A 21,440-nucleotide genomic window follows, 5' to 3' on the forward strand; every position below is an offset into this window, starting at 1 on the left:
TTGCATGAAGGGTCCATCCAGGAGCCAAGCTGCTAACAGCATCGGTCCGAGGTCTATCCAGGACTGAGGGACTCAGCTTGAGCTGAACTGGGGCCCCTGGGCAGGTGTGGGTGGAGGTCCCAGGTGAGGCTAGTCAGGGCCATCCAGGCCCATCAGCGCCCTCAGAGCACAAACACTTTCCAGGTTCCACTACCTGTTTGCTCAAATTTTGTTTGCCTTCATAAATTGTTATGAGGAGCATTTGCAGATTATTTTATCCTCTCCAGTCGCCTGCACGGTCTCTCCAGTTACTGCCCTTGCGTGCTTCAGGTTCACATCCAGTTCTGGGTTTGGTACCACATGGGTTACTTACACCGAGAGGCCTTTTCTTTAGGCAGTGGCGGGGGGTGTAGGAGACGGGTCCTCTGCGGTCCTGCTGCCAGTACGGCCCCTCCTGCAGCGCAAGCAGCTCTTTCCAGCCTGCTCCCCTCTTCTCCTGCTCTGCACCAGCCACGAGACCCAATTCTGTTTACACAGGTGAGGAGACGCCAGCTAGCAGGCACTGTAACAACAGGCACCATCTCAGCCAAAACGTTATAAGGCGAGTAACAAAACCTATTCCTTCCACAAGTCTGTATGCTGCTAAAAATTTTACAAATCTGCATGCTTTTTGCCCATCAACAACAGATGAGTCTCATGGACGTAAACGGGGAATTTCACAGTGCCAGACAAATGCTGCTCGATTGCCAAAACCAACACTGAATCATTGCTTGAGCAGCAATTAAACTAGAACAATGCAGATACCCGGAGCCTTCCTTTAATCATTCTCCCAACCCTGTGTTAATTAGCTAGGCTGCAGTAACTACAGAAATGATGAGCCTATATGAGAACGAAAAGTAAAATTGTAATACAAATTCAGTAAATTATACAACACTCTTTCCTATCAAAATATTTTAAAATATTCATGTCCAAGAGTGCACATCCTACAAAGATCCCAGGACTGTTCATCAGACTTCTTTGTATCGCCGATTGCTAACGCCATTACCGATCAAATTAAAAGGCGGCGTTCCAGAGCTGCCGAGGCTCGGCCAGCCCAGCGGGCACCAACGCCGCAACGGAACGGTCACCACGGTCTTTGTCAGGCGCCCAGAGCAGAGGCCGGGCTCGCGAAGGGCACGTCGGCTTCAACCCTGCGGTGAACGCGCGGGTAAGGGGCCCCTTTTCCACAACACCCCGCTTCTCTCTTCCTCCCGACAGCCGCTCTGCGCGCGTGCCGTACGCAGGCCCGAAAGCCACGTTTTTTTTCCACGAAAGAGGGGCAGCGCCGCTGGCGTAACTGCCGAGGTCTTAAAAACACCACAGTTGTTGGCACCTCGTCAGCGTTTCAGCCGCCTTCGCCCCTACAGGCCCGCGTCCGCTGCCCCCCGCCTCGCCCTTCCACCTCAACGGCGCAAGAAAGATGGCCGATAGCGGCAGCACGCGCGCGGCGGTTGGCTCCTTCAGCCTCAATTCCCTCACGCCGCCGCCCCGCGTTCCCCGGGCACAAGCTCGGCCTCGGCGCCGCGGCTCTCGGTCGCCGGCGGGAGGCAGCTCCGCGGCGATAGACCGGGGCTGAGGGGAAGGAAGGCCGGCCCGCCCGCCCGCCCGCCCGCAGAGGGCGCCCCGGCCCCGCCGCTGTGGCGGCTCATGGCGGCGCCGGGGCCCTACCGGGGGAAGGGGAGGGCGGGCGGGCGGCCCGGCCCTCTCTCCCGCCCGTCCGTCTCCCCGCCTTGCCGCGGGTGGGTGCCGCGGGTGGGTGGCGGGGGCTCCCCCGACTCCTCTCCGGCGGGTGGCGGCCGCCGTGCGCGGGAGTTTAACCCACTCCCTGTCCGCAGGGTCTTCCGTGTGGTGAAACCGACCGACCGACCGCCGCGCCCGGCCGGATCCCCGGAGCAGCAGCAGCCGCCGCCGCCACAGCCACAACCACAACCACAGCCAGCCCTCGTCAGGTCGGTGCCAGCCCCCGCTCGGGTGCGTGTCTTCGCCTCCCCACACAGGCCGAGCCCCCTCCGCCATTATCACGATTCCTTTAACGGTGCCTTCCCCGCTCCCGTTTCTCCTCTGACGACCAAGTACCGTCACCGTCCGGGGTACGGGGGGGACAGGCCCCTTCCCCCGGAGCACCCCGGGGCTGCAAAAGGCCCCACAAGCAGCCGCTGCCTCTTGGACCCACTTTCCCCCGAGGGACGGTGCTCCCCCGGGGGCTTTAGGGCTGGGACGCCGGCTGGACTCTCCTGAAGAAAGACGCTTCCTTATGTTTTGTTGGTTTGGGGTTTTTTTAATTATTATTTTTTATAAGCTAAGTTGGAAGTGTTCTGTGAGAACTGGGCTTGGTTTCGAGGTAGAATTTGGTCATCGGCTCTGAAGAGGCGGCGTTCACAATCAGGAGTGTGTAAAAATACGTTTAGAGAATAGCTGGAGACAAAACGCGGTCACCTGGTTACCGTTGGGAAGTGTTTGAAGAAGCCCTGAATTACTCCTTAGTTTAGCTCCACTTTTTTTTTTTTATTTCCCCCAAGAGTAATTAAGTTATGAGTACTGTACAACTGAACGTCCTTTTAGATTTCAAGCTGTTATTAGCTGCTGTTTAGAGAACTTGCAAATCTGCCAAACACACATATCTGACATCTTTACACATTACTAGCCATGTCTCGTTATTTGACATCCAGGAACACGCAGCAGCCAGAACGCATGGATGTTCACGGCAGCTTGGCAGCTGGGGAGGCAGAGAATCTGCAGCAAGTCTCCCAAGTTCCAGGGAAAGCTTGCTTTTCCTTGTCTGCACTGTGAAGCTATTCTTAATGAAGTGGATTTCACTTTTAAACCATTGAATACTTCTGTTTGCATATTTTTACTCCAGAATAAAGTATTCAAATAAGAAAAAGAGTGTCCAAACAGGAGCCTTAAGCTACTGATTCCTTCTTACTAAGTATCTTACACCATAACGGTTTTACTTCTAGCTAGACAAACACTAAAACTTTTCAGAAAGATATGATGTCAAGGTTCCAAGTTCACTGTCCTGTGAAAAGAATACTTTTACTGTAACTTTTCCAAATGGTAGTAACTGGTATTTGGGCAGTAATCTAAGAAAGCATGTGAGGTTGCAGGCAAGGAATTGTTATAGGAACATAAATCACCTTTTAATATTATTTTCTTTTCTCATCATTGGCAACTTAAATACTATAGGAAGAAAAGAGATGTCATAGCAGTCTCCTTATCCTCTTTTCAGGTGGGAAGCATTTAATGCAACGAAAGAGAAGTGAAAGGGTTTTTTTAAATGTTGAGGAAAATTTCAAATCTCTCTGGAAGACACGACATATTGGGGGAGGGAACCGTCTGTATTGGTCTAGCTCAAACACCATTATTCTTTTGAGCTGAAGGTGTAGTTATGAAGTGCTTTAGTGTCAGAAGACATAGCTTATTTGGTGAAGGGTGTATCCTAATATGGCACACCCAGTCCAGGTGTGAAAATAACTGAAGATCAGACATGGACACCATTGCCTTTTGCCTTCCCAGCAATGGCAGGAGGAGTTCAGCTTTTGTGGCCGATATGTTCAGTTGATGGCACCCAGTTGTTCTAGCCGCTGCTGGAATTGCTGGTTTTGGTGATTGGGCTCTTACTAGGACAGAGTATTTTACTGGGGATTTAAGAAAAATAGCAATTATTGTAAGATTAAAAATACAGTCACAAGGACTGGCAACACGAACATTATTCTGCTGTATAAATGTTAAGTAATAACAACCCAAGAATATCCACATGCTTTAAATGTGTTAAGTGTGTTGTGTGGCAGGAGGCCAAAGCTCAAGTCTTCCGTCATCTGGGAAGTGTAAGTGGCCTGTCTAATTCCCACCACTTTTTAAACTGTTTGGTTTTCCATAATAGCTGCAGGGTTTTGGAGCAGGGTATAGCATAAGATCAGGTGGTTGAGTCTGAATTGCCTTGTTTAGACTTGCTGCCACATAGTCCTTGATCTTGTAAGAGAACTTTTGCATGCGTGAGTCCAACTGCAGTTATGATATTCAGACATGGTTTTAAATACCATGTTTAAACCTAATTTTTCAGACATGCTTTTAAAATACAAATACCATGTTCAATTTTTTTTTTCTTTTTTTTTTTTTTTTACATCTGACATATTTTGCTTATCTTGAAATGGGCATTTGGGGATGAAGCTTAATAAAATGTATAAGGTTTTTGTTACAATGTTTATGAATGATTGCAAGTTCATGCCTAAAACCTGCCTCCTAAGTAGTACCTGTGCTTTGATGTTTCTCCCATTTTAGTGGGTGGTAAAACCCTGCTCAGCTGCAGAGTACCAGAATGGGAAACTTACTTGAAACATTACTCGCAACTTTTTTTTTTTTTTTTTTTTTTAACTTTAAAAATTGCTTTCAAAGATAGCTACAAAGTCTAATAACTTCACCAGTATAAGCTGAATATATCTAATAGGTTAAGGTGAATTCTCAGTGTATGAATACATCTTCTTTCTTTATTGTTTAATTGGTTTAGGTCCAATGATGACGGTTCTCTTGAGAGGCAGCCAGTTTCTGCAGAAAACTTGTTCCAGCTTTTAATGCCATGGATACCTGAAGTCTCATGAAAAGAAAAAGCAGGTTTCTCGACGACTAGCAAAGTGAGTCCTAACTTTACAGTGAATGATGCTCTATGAAAACAAACTTTGTGAAACTTTATCAAGATTTGAGAGTAGTTTGATGCATAATGAGGGTGGCTCCAACATGTTACATTGCAGAAAGGGTATATTGTCAGCCCTTCCAAGCCCTGTCCCCAAGTGCGTGGAGTGAAGAACATCAAAAATCCCAGCCACGAACATCAGGCTTTTGGGGATTGTTGTCTGTGAGATACTGCATAACATTATTTGCTTCTGGAGGGCTCTTCTTACACCTCAGTATTACTTCTTCCTGTTTCCTGAATTCATTGTGCATCTGAGGTGTTCCAAATGGTCTTAAAAATTTTGACCATCTTTCTTGTTACTGGTTCTACATCTGGCTTTAAATACTAAACAGGTGAACCTACTAGTATAGTACTTATTTTGTTTGGGCTTTTTTAAACAGTGCATTTGCTCTGGCTTTTTTCCTTAATAGCTTGTTGATTTTAGACTCCTCTGTATGAGGAATTATTAATGTTCAGAGGACTTACATTATCATCAGAATGAGTAGGTTATCAGCTGGGTTTTGTCAGCAGGAAGTTTCAAGGAATAGTAATAGATAATTCTGCATTTTTTGTTAAAATTTTCTTTGTTTTTGTAATGGTTAGCCCTCTAAGTAAATATTAACATTTCAAATAGGATGGATGTTTCAGCAGGAACAAAAAATACCAGAATTATTATAATTGGCTACAAGAAAATATTTTTAAAGGTCAAACCCAACCCTCCCTTGCTTCAAAATTTAAGCCACATTGTACTATTATGTTTCATTCTGGGGATTTTGGGGGTGGCAGTACCCTACGTTTGCCTTCTGCAAGTTTCTTATGCTTTCCATCTTTCCTCTGGAGTATTAAATAATACAAACTGTTTGACACTATGTTGAATCACTGGTTAGTCTGACAGGCTAGCTAGATTCAAGTAGACCTTAGAGCTTGTCTGGAATCTGAGTCATAATTGACTTGTTTTTTATAACATTATCCTGAAATTAGTTGCATAGAAAGCAACATTATGTTTTTTAAGTGTGAGAAGAGTGTTCAGAATCTGGGCTAGTACTGTTAAAGAAAGTACTGTTACTTTATTGGCATAATGTTGAACATGAAAATCAGAGTTTTGGTCTTAAGTGCAAATAAATGGCTTGGCTTACTTTACCCTGTAGCAGAATGCTGGCACCTCAGTGTAAGTGGCAATCTTAATCTACACAACCTCAGACTAGAATGCTATAGTGATATAAATCTGCAGTGTTACATATTTGTCAAGAGCTAATGAATGCAATGGACCACAAAGTATTTTTCTTTCTTGGAATTCTAACTTCTCTTCTGTAAGCTATAAATATAAGCAAGCATTGTACTGTTAATGTCTTATTCACACTGGCTATATTTATTTCTTTGAATTTGGCAGGTTCGTTTATGAGATTGGAAATTACTGTGATATCAAGCATCCGTCTGGATGCAGAGGTCTTTTCACAGAGGATATTCAGCATTGGTAAACGGATTTGCGGATTTGCATGGGGTAAAAATGGAGGCAGAAATAAACTTCTGAAATTGAATCTCGGTCCAGGAATGATGGCTTCTCAGCTGTATACACATGCTTTCAATATCTCCCCAATAGAAAATAGGAGATTGTGCATAAATGGAACACCATGGATTTGGCATCTCCTAGAAGAATGTGTTGAGAATGCGTGGGAGTATTGGAGCGTTGTCATAGGACTGATTTCCATTGTCTGTTTTCTGTTTGCTGCACTACCGTAAGTTTAAAGTCTTAAGCAGTCCTCAGATTCAAACATGAGTAATCTTGCCTGAAGCCTTTTTCAAAAGCTGCCTTTTTTTTATTTTATCTTGGATATGTTTCTCTATCTGCATAATACAGATATAATATGCCAGAGAAGCATGTTGTTCATGTTTGCAAAAATATTTGGTGGTTGACAAATGAGCTTGATGTACTGTTCTGTTGTACTGACTTGACACTAATCTCTGCCACTTAGAGCAAATGAGAATAAATCACCTCTTCTCTCTTATCTTCTCCACCCTGAGATGTGTGTGCACGCACAGGCACACTTGCAGCAGAAGTTGGCTCAGTGTTTATTTAAACCACATGCTATGTCACCAGTACTGTTGTGCTGGCTCCTGCCAACGAAATTTGGATTGGGAAAAGGTCAGAAGCGGCACATGAGTTAGCACTTCGGTAGTGCTAAATCAGTTGCTGTTTGGTCGCTGGCACTGGGTTCAGGTTTCAAATATGTAGGTAGGAGATGACAAAGGAAAAGTAGAAATGCTTCCAGCAGGTGAAAATGCCTGAAACAAAATGGGATTGACTCCAAAGTCTGTCCCCATAAGGGGGATATAATTTACTGAACTAGTAAAAAGGCTATGGAAATCAAGCAAAATAAAACCACTCATAGTAAGCTGTTGAGCTTCAAAAATATTAGTTGAAATATTCGTTGAAAGGGGGCTTTACATTAAAACTGTCATGTTAGTGAGCATGGAATTCATCAAGATATGTCTAATGGACTCACATTTGGGATTGCTTCATAGTCCCTATTGTGAATGTGAATAATAGTTCTCCAATTTAGAGGCATAAGTGTAGTTGTTAGCTCTTTTAGCAGCTTTGTTCATTCTTAGTCCTTCTATGTTAAATAACAGTGTTTTTCTTATTTCAATATTTTAAAGGCTGGTATTTACAGCAAATTAATATAAAATGCTTATGGCATAGGTCTGGTGACCAGAAAATTGTATTTCAGTGCAGGCCACAAAAAAGGAGCACATGCAAGCAGTAATGAGGTTGTGATTTGAGTCTTTTGTTATGTGAGAGTAAGACATGGTGAGCTATAGTGATACTGAGTTCTTCTTCAAAAGGTAAGTGGAGTATTGCTGTGATAAGTCTCTTGTGGCTAGAGTTTTAATCTTTATTCAGATTTTGAAAAATGTACTTCTGAGCATATTAAACATTTTTTACTTATACTATTTTACAATTACTTCTGGAATTTGTGCCAGTCAAATTTACGTTGCCTGTCAGAATGGAAGAGTGGATCAAGCGCTGTCTTTGGGCTTTCTGCTGTGTTGGATAGCTGGAGATCTTACAAATTTCATAGGCTGCTATTTAACAAATCAACTGCCAATTCAGGTAATCTGTCAATATTCCTACTTTTTGATTTATTCTTTTCAAACTGTCTCTTTAAAGTCTAGGATAACTTAATATTGCACAGTGAAGTACATACTGGGGAAGAAAATAGTTTTGAGTTCTGTTCACGGATCTATCATCTGTAAAATAAGTCATAATTTCCTAAATATTTACATTGATACTGTTACGTGTTATAGGAGTCATTTCACACTTGTAATTAACATTCAGAGGGACTTGCTGGGTATTACTTGATGATGAATGAAGTGGGGAATTTTCATTTGAGCTTTGGCTTCAAAGTAAGCTTGCAGAGGGCTGGAAGGAAGTTGTGTTGTTTAGCTTGTAATAGATCAAGCTGTTTTGGGGCAGCTACTCTTTAAACTTCCTCTTGTCTGTTTGTTTTTTTAAGAAAACTGTTTATTAACAGGGAAATACTAGTTCAAAGCTGTTAGTGTCTGACTAATTTGAAAATATATTTTCTTCATTAGGGGGAGGGTTTCTCTGAAAGAAACAGTCATTTTCAGCATTCCATTAATTGTGTCTGAAACTTTCTTATCTGCAGTTTTTATTTTTGACTCAATTAAAAGAGAAAGAGGTATGTGTCAGCCACCTGCAGAAGTTTTCACAAGCTGGAGATGGACTCAAGGGTGGACAGAGTTGTCTTCTCTTTTACAACTTAACGTGTGGCGCTAACCGTTCCATCTCCCCATTACGAAAAGGGGAAAAGAGAATGTTGGTTTTGTCTTGCTGAAATAAGAGGCACTAAGTAAGAGCAGTAGCTTCCGAAGTGCTGGGAAACTAGGTGGAGCAGACTTAAGCTTCTGGGCAGGAAGGATTTATCAGTCTGCCCAGGTAGGAATTTGTGCTATGCATCCTGGAAAATGACCAACTATTGTGATTGTGTCAGCAAGTCCGTGTTTCGTAAGGTTTACACTGCATTCATCTACAGTGGTCTAACTTGTTTTGTACTGGAAATGCTTTCTTTTTCTTTTTTGGGGGGAGAGTGCTTTGGTATTTGTCATTCACATTATGATTATGAAGCAAAATTTCTATACATTTAAGTTAAGGTATTTTGAAGTATTTGTATACTGAACAGGCAAATGTATCTTCTCTTTCAGATTGTCACTGCCATTTTTTATGTTAACATGGATGTAATTATGATTTCACAATTTGTCTACTATAAGCTGAAGAATCAGAAGATGACAAAATGTAAGGTTTTTCAACAATTAAAATATTCTTCATATTGTAGCACAGTCTTTGATATTTTCTACAGCGTTTAAATATTTTTTTTTTCAGAGGGATCAAAAAATAGAGTGCACAAATTCTGGTTGAAGTTGTTAGGCCTATTGCTTCCAGTTTTCTTAGGCTCTTGTGAAAATCCTACCCTTTCTCTTCCTTTCTCTTCTCTTTTCTTACCCATATAGTATCTGTAAATATTTTCTATGTAATACTTTCAGTTTATATAGACATAAAAAATGCAATAGTTTTGTGGAATCCAGTTCCATATTTTAACTTACTCCGTGGTTTTACTATCTACTTACAGCTATCTAAATATATGTATAACTTGAAAGCAAGCATTATTTCTTTGTGTGGTTCAGTTAGTTTGCTCCATGTTGATTGAAACCGGACTTCATTTGCTTATAGCATAAAATATCTTGACATCTTCATGTGTTCTGTTTCAATACATGTAGTTAAAAAACATATTCAAGGGGAATGAAATTACTTGAGTTGTGCTTCATAAAATCCTGGCAGTAGTTGTAGTATTCAGCCTACCAGTGGACTACTGTTTTAACTGAAATGGAAGACAGAAAGCCCTGTTCACATTGTATCAAATCAAAAACATTAACTCATCAATCTAAAAAAAAAAAAAAAAAAAAAAAAAAAATCAAAGAAAATCCATGGTACAGCAGAGGTAACAAAAAGCTGAAGTAAAACAGATGCCTGCCCAGCAGACTAAATAGGGATAAAGCAGATTCATTCAATATGGAACTGATAATAAACCTGGAGATAGGTCAGTGCTGAAGATATTTCCTTCCTGCTGCCTACTCTTGAAAACAAACACAAGCTTTTGTACATTTTAACTGCCAGTGCCTGTTGCAGCTCAATGGTTTGCATAGCTGGAGAGCAGGGAATGGTACTGTGATTAAAGCTGCAAAAGAGGACTTTTCAGTACCCAGTTCTGGAGCAGTCACCCTAGACAAGTTGGTCAATTTTGCATCCCAAGGTGCAGCCTGTGGACCAGCACTACTAAGCCTGTGTAATTAGCCCTGCAGGTCTTTAGGGCAGACTTAACTAATGCCATACAGCAATTTGTCCCACTGGTAACAGTGACTGCAGGACTTTATCAGCATCTTACAGATACAGAAGGTACCGTAGCTCCAGAGTTCTGTAGGATTGTCTGCCATTTTCAAGTTGTCTTGTAGGTGTCTCTTGAGACTTGCTGTATGGAGTCTGTGTCCTTGAATATGAGAGTCTCGGTAAGGCTCAGTATCTAGCTAACAGTGGACATAGAGACTGGTCCAGCACAGCACTTTAGATTACATAGTTATCTTAGAGATTTTTTTGTTAATTTAAATTTCAAATATCCTTCTTTTGCAGGTTTTAATCAAGATATGTTGAAAGAAACTGTTACATTCTATTCTACTTAGCAGTTTTCTCTTTCTCAACTGTTATATAATCATAAACTATTAGAAGTTAATATAAGAGATAAGCCGAGTATGACAATTTTCTGTCATTAACAATGACTGTTTAAGGAGTTCCTGTCCCGTTCCTGCACTGCTACCATCGGTTGTTGCACAAAGACACAGCACAACTATGATAGTGAGCTGGAGTGGGCACAGAGCCCAGAAGAAAGAGGTGGGCTTACATTGCTGCCAAGAAAAAGATACATGAAATTGTACCTTTAAATTTACGTAGTTATACTGCAAACAAAAAGTAACCTCCAATCAACAGCAGATGTTATTTTTCAGCTAATTTGTTTGTATGTCATTCTAGGCAGCAAAAGCCTGAAGAATTTCTGTATAACCTGGATCATGGTGTGTATAGCACTGTGTGTTATTTTACTCTGTCAGCTGTTACTAAGAAACCAAGACCAGAATACAGTAATCGAAAGAAGTAATGTAAGTTCTTCCCTACTTCCATTCCAAAAAAATCCCACCCAAACGTGTCTTGAAAAGATTGTGTACACTGAGCTTTAAAGAAATTTGGATGGTGTTTTTAACAATGATATAGAAATCATAAATGTGGCACTGTGTGGATCTTTTAACTATGGACCATGCATCCCAAAATAAAGAAGTTAGAAAATTGCTTCAGCTTCCTGTGTTTCGGGTTTATTCTGTCCCTGTGCTGCTCTGCAAAATAACATGTATACGTGTTGTGTTTCTGCTTGTGTTAAGTACTGTAGACATCCATGTAGAGACTACACAGTCACAAGTGAAATCAATAAAAGTGGAAAATTACAATTGTACCTGCTGCTGCTGTCATTTCAGCAGGAAAGTTCACAGGCTATTCTAGCAATTTGATGGCCTTCATACTAATGCCAGTAAAATAATTGTAATCCAGCAACATTGCCCAGCAGGGAAGCAGCTTATTTTCAAAACACAGCTAGAGTGAGAAAACTAACATCTCTTAAACTGTGAAAAATGAGTATTTTGCTTCCTCCAGACAGGACGATTCATTTTTTTAGTGGCCCTAGCTACAGTTCTTAGTTTTGGTTTGAATTATTGTGCCCAGGCTTTTTTAGCAGGAGGAGTGGATTGATATTAGTGTCGTATCCTAAAGCCCGGCACTAGTTTTGATCTCAGTCATGGCTATGATGCAGCAGTGTGCATTGTTGTGAGATAAAGATTAAACCCTTTCTAACCCTCTTTGGTCATTTGAAGAGCAGCACTGAACTGCTTTGAAAGGAGTTCTGTCCAGAAAATCAGCCAGTGGACTCTCAGTTTAATCCTCTGAAATGCCTGAAAACATTCTTGCCAAAATATATGTACCTTTCTTTTTCAGAACTCTCTTGATATGATTGAAATGTCAGGCTTCATTTGTGGCTATATATCCTGTGTGTTTTACTTGGGAAGTAGATTTCCTCAGCTGTATAAAAATGTAAGTAGGTTTTTGGCTAAGTATACTTGTGTATTTTACAAAATGCTCTCTGTTGCTTTAGATGTCGGATTTTCCCTAACAGTGAGCCCTCTTGAGCTCAAAAGCCTACTTTGCTTTTGTGAGTGTCTGATATGGTCAAGAAAAAAAATGGTTTGGTTTTTTTTTTCCCATTCAGAGGAGCATGGTGAGAATTTTAGGAAAATGGTGGTCTTTGACTGATGGAAGAGGTTTGATAGGCAAGGGAAGAGGAATTGAAATATTTACAGTTGGATTTACCAGGTATAAGCAGAAACATGCTTTGCATGATTGTTGTCGTGAGCAAGTGATATCTCCCCTTTTCCTTTACCAAACTATTGTACCTTAAGAAACCAACTGTGGGATCAAAAGTTAGAATTAGAGGGAAATTAGTTTAGAATTTTACCCCCTTTTCACAAAGATGCCATTACTGGCTTTTTTTTTTTTCCCCACAGCCTCTTTACTAACAGTATATTTCAAAACAAAACAAAACCACCCCAAAAAACCAAACACAACAAAAGACCAGAAGGTTTTACATTGTCAATTGTATACAGGCATTTTAATTGATTGAAGTGATCAGCTCTTTTTCAAGCCTATTCGTATTCCTCCTTTACCTTTTCCTTCACAGCTGGAATACCACAATATTTTCAAAAAGGTCTACTAAACAGGCTGATAGAGCAACAGATTTCTTAAGAACTAAATATCATTTGGAAGCAGATTATCCTTGCTGCTTTGCACTTACATAAAAATTACTTTAACTGGAGCTGCTTCTAAGAAACATAACAATTTCTATAGTTTACAGTGATAGGTGCTGAAAGTACTACGGGTGGAGGATTCAGAGCCCAGGAAGAGATGGACAAGAATGACTGAAAGTCTTTGGATGTGTTATAGTACAAAATGCCAAAATTATCTATAACTGGCTACTGTGATACATGTTTTAACATTTCTTTGTATTTGTGAAAAATTCTTTGTATTTAGTTCCGAAGAAGATCAACAGAAGGCACCTCTTACCTGCTGTTTGCATTAGCCATGATGGGAAACTGTACATATGGCCTGAGTCTTGTTTTAAAGATGCCAGCTACTGAATCCTTCCGGGCCCTCTACTTTTTACACCATCTTCCATGGCTCATTGGGAGCTTTGGAGTTTTGTTTCTAGACATTTTTGTATCCTTTTCCTGTTATAGCTAGAGTTTCTCAGGATAGGCTTGCTAATAAGTAGATCAGACATCAAGTTGATTTTTTTTTAAATCAGATTTTTTTCTATGTTTCTAACCTGATCATAAAATCTTCTTTCTGAACAATAATTTGTATGCTTTTTATAATAATAATTCTTGATAAGAATAACAAGTTTGTAGAAAATATCTACATTAAAGCTACATTGCACAGGTTAATTTATATCTTGTAGCCAATACGCAGTATACTATAAGTTGGGGGGGGGGGCTGTTACACATTGTGCTGTTTTTCTTAGGTTTGCTGTCTGATAAATGTGAAAAACAAAAAAAAAAATACCCCAAACACACAAAAAACCCACAACAGTTCTCAAGCCTGCTTGTTTTTAAATGCAAATACAGAATTATAGCTTTGAGGATTTGGTTAAATTGTAAGTGTTATTGCAAGATTGCATTAACGTCAGAGACAAACAATGAGGTTTTGGCAAACTTAGTTTCAGAAAATAGCACTTAGCAAAGAAATGCTGCAGCTACCCTTAATTGCATAATTCGGGGCAAAATCAGATGCATTGAGACACTGAGTGCCTCTGAAATCCAGCAGCTATGCTCATTGAGTCATGCTAAGGGCTAGCCAGCTACACAGTTATCTAGATTAGTATGCCAGTTTCTTGAAAGTCCTGAGCAAACTTAAAACACTGTAGATTTTTATTCTTATATTCAGGGGACATACGTAAGAGGCCCACAGTATATTAGTTACTGTTAGACGTGCTCTTTTCTAGATTGAGCATTAGCATCTTGTGATCAAAAAGTTAAAGCAAAATGTTTAGAGTACTGTTGTACTTTTGCTTCAAAAGCCTAGTGAACAGTAATGTGGTGGTACTTGGTCTTACTGTTCACTATAGGTTTATAGTCACCTGTTTTGTTACTGTAGCTTGTATTTTCACTTGAAAGAGTACGAAGAGGAGATTTTCTGATTTTTCCTGAAGTCAGAATTTTGGGTTTGTGTCTGAAAACATCTCGGTACTTAGCTCCATGAACTCAAACTGTAAAACAGGATAAAATGAAGAGTGATTTGAGGACCATGCTGAAGCATACTGTGTTAATCCATTCCATATTAAAAGGAAGTTCTTTACCAGATTTACCTGGAACAGTTCCAGAAGTTATGATTCCCAGGCATCAGTCTTGTCTTTCTGATTAAAGTACTTTCATAAGCCACTCCGATTAGACTAGCGATGGGACAGCTGACCCTGGCCTATGGATGGACTGTTAAATTATACTGTCATTCAGAATAGCCATCTGTGCTTTTTGTGTCTCCAGCCATGGCGATTTAAGTGGGCAGTTTAGTAAAACATTCTGCATCGTGGGAACGCAATACTCCACTACAGTGGTGAGACTAAACTGTGGTTCATGGCCCGTTTTGAAATAAATTGTAGTTTTATCTTTTATGAGACAATGCTGTTTCTTTTGCGTGAGCAAACTGTAGGGATTCAGGGTCGCTAGCCAGCCCATGTGGCTGGTTTGAGCTCTCGGACCTTTTGTTCCATGAACGAAGCAGTGACTCGTTCTTTCTTCCGCCCCCAGCCCCCCAGCTGGAAACATAAACCAGCCAGTATTTATTTACCCAAAAAAACCCTAGAACTTGATCTTGATGACCCTTACAGTACATTATGTGCATATTTGCAGATGCCTTGCTATGATGTACTCTGAAAAGGAACTTTTATATTGGCCACAAACCTCCCCCCTCCCTGAGCCCTGCCCCAGGATTGCAATGCCAGTGTGCACATGACATTCATTTCTGGGTTCTGTCTTGATTGGAGTCTGAATCCAATCTTGCTAATAGTCCTCCAGTTCAAATTATATTGAAAACAGATGCTTCCAAATCAGGTTGGGGAGCTTATAGGAATCTAGTCAAGTATATAGTGTTAGCTGAAAATGTATGATGTATTTGTAATCAAGAGAAAACAAAAGCAGACCTCCTGCTTTGAGAAGCCCTGAAGGTAAGGAAGTCAATGCTTTTAAAAAGAGAGCTTCATTACTGTCTCTTGCCAAGCAAGAAAATGAAAAATCTAACAAACTGGTATGTCACGTTAGACCAGAAAACGAAGAACAGGATCACCTGGGTTTTGGAAAACAGAGGAATTAAAACAAAAAGTCGCAATTTCTAAAAGGGAGGTGTTTCATAATTGATCATTTGTGTAACAGACAGTCTCTGTTTTGAGGAGTAGTTGCAGAAATTGCCTAATTCTGGTAGACTTTATTCCTGATAGTGGCTGGACTTTCATTAGGTGGAAAATAAACTCTCATTTCTCAAGGTCCAAGCCAGGATTAAGAGTTCACTTACTCTGTGTCTGCTGCAGTATTCTGTTGCTTCCATCTGACACAGCCAGCATTGACTGTTTTTAGAAACAAATGGACTCCCGATCATAGCTGGAGCAGCAGCTCCAGCATTACTTAGTGCAGGATTACACTGGAGTTGTTTCGGCTTGGTTTAACAGGATAACACAGTCATCCTGTTTCTTTGGTGTCTACAGTTAAAGTTATTTAGTTGCACAATAAGCCAGTTATTTTTGATAAATAATGGAAGTGTCCAATTACTTGTAAAGTATGAATTGTCCTCTTTTTCATTTTAAGAGAAGTTTCATAGCATTACACATTTGAATTATAAATTCGACACGATTTTGTTTTCCAGTAAATGTTTCCTTCCAACTGCCGTTTTGCAGTGGAAGGTGGTTGGAGTTTCTCAAGAAACCACGACGGTTGGGATTTAAGTGGGCCTGATAGGGTGCCTTGTCAGTCAGATGCTTAGTCCAGGTTTACCTGCTGTAGGGTTCCATGGTGGGCCTTGTTAGAGCTTTATTTTATGTGCATGATTACTTAATGCTTCACTTGTACACAAGGATGCAATACTACGTATTTTAAAACACTAAATCGGTTGATGAGCAGTTCTGCCCTTAGACTTGTAGCAGCAGCTATCACAAAGTTTCTAAGAGACTGAATCTAGTGCAAGGTTTTCCAGAAAACTTGGTCCATTTCTGTAAGTCTACTATCCTCTTTCACCCTGTTTCCTTCCTCCCCTGCTCCCACCAAAACCAAACAACTCTGCTTTGTGTTTAGTTCAGACAAAGCCCTTTACCAAGATTTTTGCCTTTTTTTTGTTATTATTTGACATCACCCTATTGTCAGAGAACTGTGTTCAAATCCTGCACATGTACTTCTTTTCATTAAGTGTAGCCAGGTTGTTAACTGGGTAGCCAAAGTATATTCAGCAAGAGCCAAGCTGTTGTACACAGACTCTTCTCTTGCACCTTTTGTGATTTGCAGGGCAACCATTTGGAATCCATTATATGCTTCTACAAAACATCATGCTTTGTAATTTAATTACACTGTGCAAAGAATATAAGTCTGACCTGACAATTCAGCCAGGAGAGTTTCCCAGCCAAATGTACAACTTATTCTCTGTGCTCCTGTAAATAACTGCTTTTGTCTCAAAACTGTTTCATTTTTTGAGTTGTCATTAAATTGTTTAATTTAATGAAACAAGTTTAATACACTAGCTCAGTGGCTGTCATGAACTTTACTCTGAGAAGTCAGTTTGGTTGTCTCCTCTACTTTGGACTGTCTGCATGCTTAGGTCTTAAAGTTTCCCCCAGAAAGTCAGACTTGAGCAGCAAGTTAGTTTCTATATTAAGTAGTCTTGGCAGTTTAGCATTTATTTTAAAAATATGAGCAGCTGAGTACGTATGCTACAAAAACATATTCTGGAAATACTGTTTGATAAGCTCCACATAACTTGTGTTTATAATTTATTCCTCCTTAAAAGCTCTGTTGCTGTTGCCAACTTGGTGGCTGAGAGTGATAATGCACAGTGCTAGAGCTCAGGCTTGTCCCAAGCCCACAGTGTGATTTCAGCAAATTTGATTCCCAGTTCACAGTGTCTTTTTCCACCAGTGCAACTATTAAGACTTGGGGAGGTGCTCAGCTGCAAGTACAGTAAGGCCTATAAAAAAGAAAAAAAGAAAAAGGCAGGAAATTTAAGTGGTAGCTATATATGCTATAAAACTAATTTGCTAAGCTCTAAGAAGAAAGCATTCCCCACATAATACTATAGAAATACTAAAAAAAGGAGTGCTGACCTGCTGTCTCTGAAGGAAATCCTGTCTAGTCTTTAGTTGGGGGGCCTCAGAGGTGGGACGTTGGAAAGCTTTGGGAAGGTGGGATAATTCTTGGGGCTCTGCCTAGGATGTAGAGAATTTCCTCTCCATTCATCCAGGCCTCCCAGAAAGCTTTTTTTTTTCTCTCCTTATTTTTATAAATAATTACATACGTTAGCCTCAAACTTCTCACAACCATTGTCTACCAGCCAAGTTATTTTAACTGATCTAAAGTGTTGGTGGAAGAATTCTGTATGTCAGCTTTCCTCCCAGAGAAACAATTTCATTTTTAAAAGGGAATTTTATGTCTAACAGTAGTGGTGATCCAGGCTCTATAAAACCTGAACTTACATGAGCACACACTGGACTTTTGTACAAGGTGCCCAGGTGTACAGATGGCCACTTGTTTCTACACCACAGACGTTTAAACCTGCTTTCACGCAGATCCTTATGTTGGAGGCTCTCTATTTGACCTCATCTACTACACCTGCATCCACCCATCTACTGTCCTCAAAGCCTTCTTTGTCAAAGTTGGATAGCAACTAATGCTGGGTTTAGCATAGTCTGCTGCTGACATCACTCCCATCTTTTAGGAAAAAAAAACCCAAAAGTGCCCAAAGTGAGTGAAAAAGTAGGAGCGAGAAACCCTGCCATACAGAGTATAGCCACTTTGCTGGCTGGTGATGGTTTCTCTTTGTGAAGACAGGCTTCTGGTACCTGCAGCTTTGCATTTCACCTCATTTCCATATCGATTTTCTGTGACTAGGAAATCTTTCTTCTGTAACATGCTATGCATATTTCTTAGAAAAGAATACTTAAGGGAAGGACATAGCTGGATAGGTTTGTACGATATCTTTGTATCTTAAAATGGTATTTCTATCAGAAAACAAAGTGTTTTGTATCAAGTTCAGTACTCAACTATCAAACTCCTCAACTGTCTAGCAAAAATTCTGAAGAGTAAGAAATCTCTCTCCTGTCTGTTCTGGATGCACACCCCTGATTTTTTTTATTTAAAGGCTATCTATGCTCAGAATAAAAAAAAAATGTTTGATAGCTGGAGCCATCAAGAAAAAGGACAGGTACATACTTGTTAATCCTTTTTAGATTAGCGATGTTTCCAATGGTCTGTCTTACAATAGAAATAAATAATTATGTTTAATTGCACAATTCTGTGTTGAAAATAGCATTAAATATTGAGTCATAGTGTTGTCTGTGTGTCAGTGCCTGTAAATATCAAACGGCCTAGAATTTTACAGGAAATGAGAATTTTGTTTTCTGATCTATTGGTAAGAAAAGTTTTTAATAACTTTCTCTCCTTACCAGCATCCACCCTCAGCCCAGCCCGCAGTATTTAGACCACTGAGGCTGGAGTAGTACAGGACAATATGTTTGATTCCACCTTGTTCCAAATGAACCTTGTTCCTATCCTGCTGCTAATGAATTTCACACTTAGGACCCTTGCAAGCACGAGGATGAGGTAGTAAAGGATATTTTCATGTGTATTTGAGCCACGTAACCAAGGGAATCTGAAGTTTTGAGTTACAATTTTTCTGTATGCTCCCTTTTCTAGTGTTGCAAGTAAAATATGATTAAACTTTTTGCCATAAATAAGTACGGACAATGAGCGTTAAGTAGGATTTGGAAAAGGTTATATGCTAATGTAGAAAATTCCACAGTCGGGATTAAATAAATGGATAATACTTACTCTACAGTACACGAATTAGATACAGCAAGTTTTAAGCTTTCCTCTGCGGACTGTGGTATTCAGAGTCTGTGCCAGAACTAAATGGATGGCTGCTGTTATTCTGTACAGCTTATTTTGGTTTTAATTGAAAGCAAGTACTGCAAATGCTACCTCTGTATCCTAGTTAATTACTTCCTTACCCCGAAATAACAGGTGACTGTGCAATTCATCCTGTATCGTCAGCACAAGGAGGGACAATCTGGTTTAGTAGCACTGGAAGTGGAACCTTTGCTGGTGAACGAGGAGACTGCCTAGTGCCGTTTTCATCGGATTTTGCTCTTGGATGACTTTGACGAAGAGTTAAGATTGCAGTTGCTTAGGGACCAAATTTATTACTTATTTCTTCTTATTTATTTTGTCATTAATTTGTCATTACTTATTTGCAAATGACATGCCAATAATAAAATATTTAATATTTACTGTGTTGTTTCAGGATAGATACAATTTTTTTTTCCTGACCCCCCCCCCCCCCCCCCCTTTCTGATTTTAGCTGTTTCTCCCCAAAGTGTGATACGGAGTCACAGCAATAGGTGCTGTAGAAATATTTATTTGACATCATGATTCAGTGCATATCATGGGATGACTATTTATTTTTAGATGAACACATACATCTAGTTAAGAGTAATGTGGCTGGTTTAAAAACAATGGATGAGATTACCCCTGTGCCTTGAACCCAGCCTGGACTTACAGACTGCTCGGTCCAGTTGCATTGTATGGTAAGACTTGGCCTTTTTTCATTCATACTCAATTTTGTATGCATCTGAATTAAAAACATCCTATAATTAAGTAACTTCAGTGCAGAGGATCTGTTATGGATGCAAAACCAGAATCCTGGTGTAAGTTGGTGGGAGCCTCATGTACAACTCGTTGCAGAGTATCACTATGCATTTTATTTTTAAGAGTTAAAGTATTTATACATCAATACCGGTGTGTTCCAAGGATTATAATTACTGTATGTCATCATATACCCCGTATAATGTTTTTGTACAACATGCATTTTCTTTGCAAGCTTCTGGTTTAGATAAGTACCACAGAGAAAAATCAGAAACTGAGGAAACCGTACCTTGCAGTTTGGATTTTTTGCAATACTGTGTTGTGTTTGAAGAAAAGTTTAATAAAATTATCTCAAAGAATAAACTTCTTATTAATATTTCATTGAATATACATATAATGATTCACTCTTCAATAAATAAGTTTGTGAACAGAAGGGCTGCTTTTTTAAAAAGGTCAATATGAGCATTTTATACATTTGTGGGCTTACCATGAAGCTCCTTCCCTTTGATTTCAGGTAACTGTTAAAGGGATGCGATTTAAATTTTGTTTTTAAATAATAAAAACTTATAAATAATGAATTTATTTTTAAGGAACTAATGAGTGGAATTGATCATATCTAAATTGCTGCCAAAAGTGCACACTAAAAATGAAGCATTTTTCTCTCTGAACTTTTATAGAACTTCGTGCACCACTGATAAAACCCCATGTAACAGGGTTGGGGTGGTTTTGGAGTGGGGCGGGGGCAACCTCATCCCTGCTGCTGCATATGGAAATTTAATTTCAGCTTCTGTTGCAGCAGTAACTTAGACAAGTAACTGAACTCTGTGTCCTTGCTAGAAACGAATTGGATCCTGTAAAGTGATGACTGACTGCGAGATGGTGGATTAGGTGTTAGTGGCACAGCGTGCCGTGGAAGGATAAACCCGTTCCGGCGGCTCTGTAGGTCCGGATGGCTTACGGTCCTGCCGCCCGACGAAAATGCTGCTCGGCAATCCCCGCGTCGGTGGTGTTGGTTTAGGCAGTGCCGCAACAGCCGAGCAAAAGGGATTTGCTAAGTGGTGTTGTGAAAAGCCAAGTACTTCTGAAACGTTTTACAGCGCTGCGAGACGCTGAGGGTGTATGCGAGATCTACCCCGGTGAAGTCGGTTACTTTATTAGTCCCGGTGTGTACTTAGGGCGAGCATGTTTGCCCTGATTTCTGAAGCGAGTAGGGGGTATTAGAAGTTAACCTTTTCAGTACATAAATTAAAATGCAATTTGTCGTACTTGCAGATTTATATGCTCTACACACGAGATTATCAAACTCTTGCCTGGCTGGTGATTGAAACCATGACTTGTTCTTTGTAATGCAGTTAGAATTTGTTCTTACATCGTTTCTTCAAAGATTATTTCCCCTTTTATTACTATATGTAGTCTTATTTTGGGATGTCTTTTTATCCCCGTTTCATACTGCCGTTTACTAGAACAGCCAAATATGGGGTATGTAAAGCTACTGTGATTTAATTTGAGCCTTTAATGGAAAATATTTTAACTTTTTAAATGTGAAGCAATGATAGCTAGTTATTGATAGTTCATATATATGTAATATTTAGTACATGGGTTAACTAAATACCTATACTTGAGAAAACATTATTTCCAATTAGCTATTTGACTGCAAGAGCTGATCAAATACATACAGTTGTCCTGCTGTTTCCTA

At 40.1% G+C, this 21,440-nt stretch overlaps 1 protein-coding gene across 8 annotated transcripts; it reads left to right on the top strand.

Moving 5' to 3' along the window:
• The first annotated feature begins 1,649 nt into the window (after positions 1-1,649).
• On the top strand, positions 1,650-20,130 carry LOC115347377 (lysosomal amino acid transporter 1 homolog). 8 transcript variants are annotated; one of them, XM_030028726.2, is made up of 10 exons: positions 1,650-1,757; positions 1,854-1,967; positions 4,526-4,649; positions 6,078-6,423; positions 7,670-7,799; positions 8,912-9,002; positions 10,788-10,912; positions 11,796-11,891; positions 12,885-13,070; positions 19,124-20,130. In XM_030028726.2, the coding sequence occupies exons 4-10, from the start codon at positions 6,086-6,088 to the stop codon at positions 19,223-19,225; spliced, it is 1,068 nt and encodes a 355-aa protein (XP_029884586.1). In that variant the 5' UTR covers positions 1,650-1,757; positions 1,854-1,967; positions 4,526-4,649; positions 6,078-6,085; the 3' UTR covers positions 19,226-20,130. The 8 variants fall into 8 exon arrangements, with proteins under 8 accessions (XP_029884586.1, XP_029884589.1, XP_029884591.1 ...); XM_030028729.2 differs by lacking the exon at positions 1,650-1,757 and having other exon boundaries at positions 1,777-1,967; positions 6,078-6,188; positions 6,288-6,423; XM_030028731.2 differs by lacking the exon at positions 1,650-1,757 and having other exon boundaries at positions 1,777-1,967; positions 6,078-6,161; positions 6,288-6,423.
• Positions 20,131-21,440: the final 1,310 nt, after the last annotated feature.

This window comes from Aquila chrysaetos, chromosome 10 (genome assembly GCF_900496995.4).
Source record: "Aquila chrysaetos chrysaetos chromosome 10, bAquChr1.4, whole genome shotgun sequence".
Taxonomy (NCBI): domain Eukaryota; kingdom Metazoa; phylum Chordata; class Aves; order Accipitriformes; family Accipitridae; genus Aquila; species Aquila chrysaetos.

Excerpts from the sequence above, each read along its gene's own strand:
- LOC115347377 (XM_030028726.2), top strand. The coding sequence starts at position 6,086 with ATGAGATTGGAAATTACTGTGATATCAAGCATCCGTCTGGATGCAGAG. Across the intron at positions 11,892-12,884 it reads TTCCTCAGCTGTATAAAAAT|TTCCGAAGAAGATCAACAGA; the intron begins GTAAGTAGGTTT and ends CTTTGTATTTAG. Across the intron at positions 13,071-19,123 it reads TTTTGTTTCTAGACATTTTT|GTGACTGTGCAATTCATCCT; the intron begins GTATCCTTTTCC and ends CCGAAATAACAG.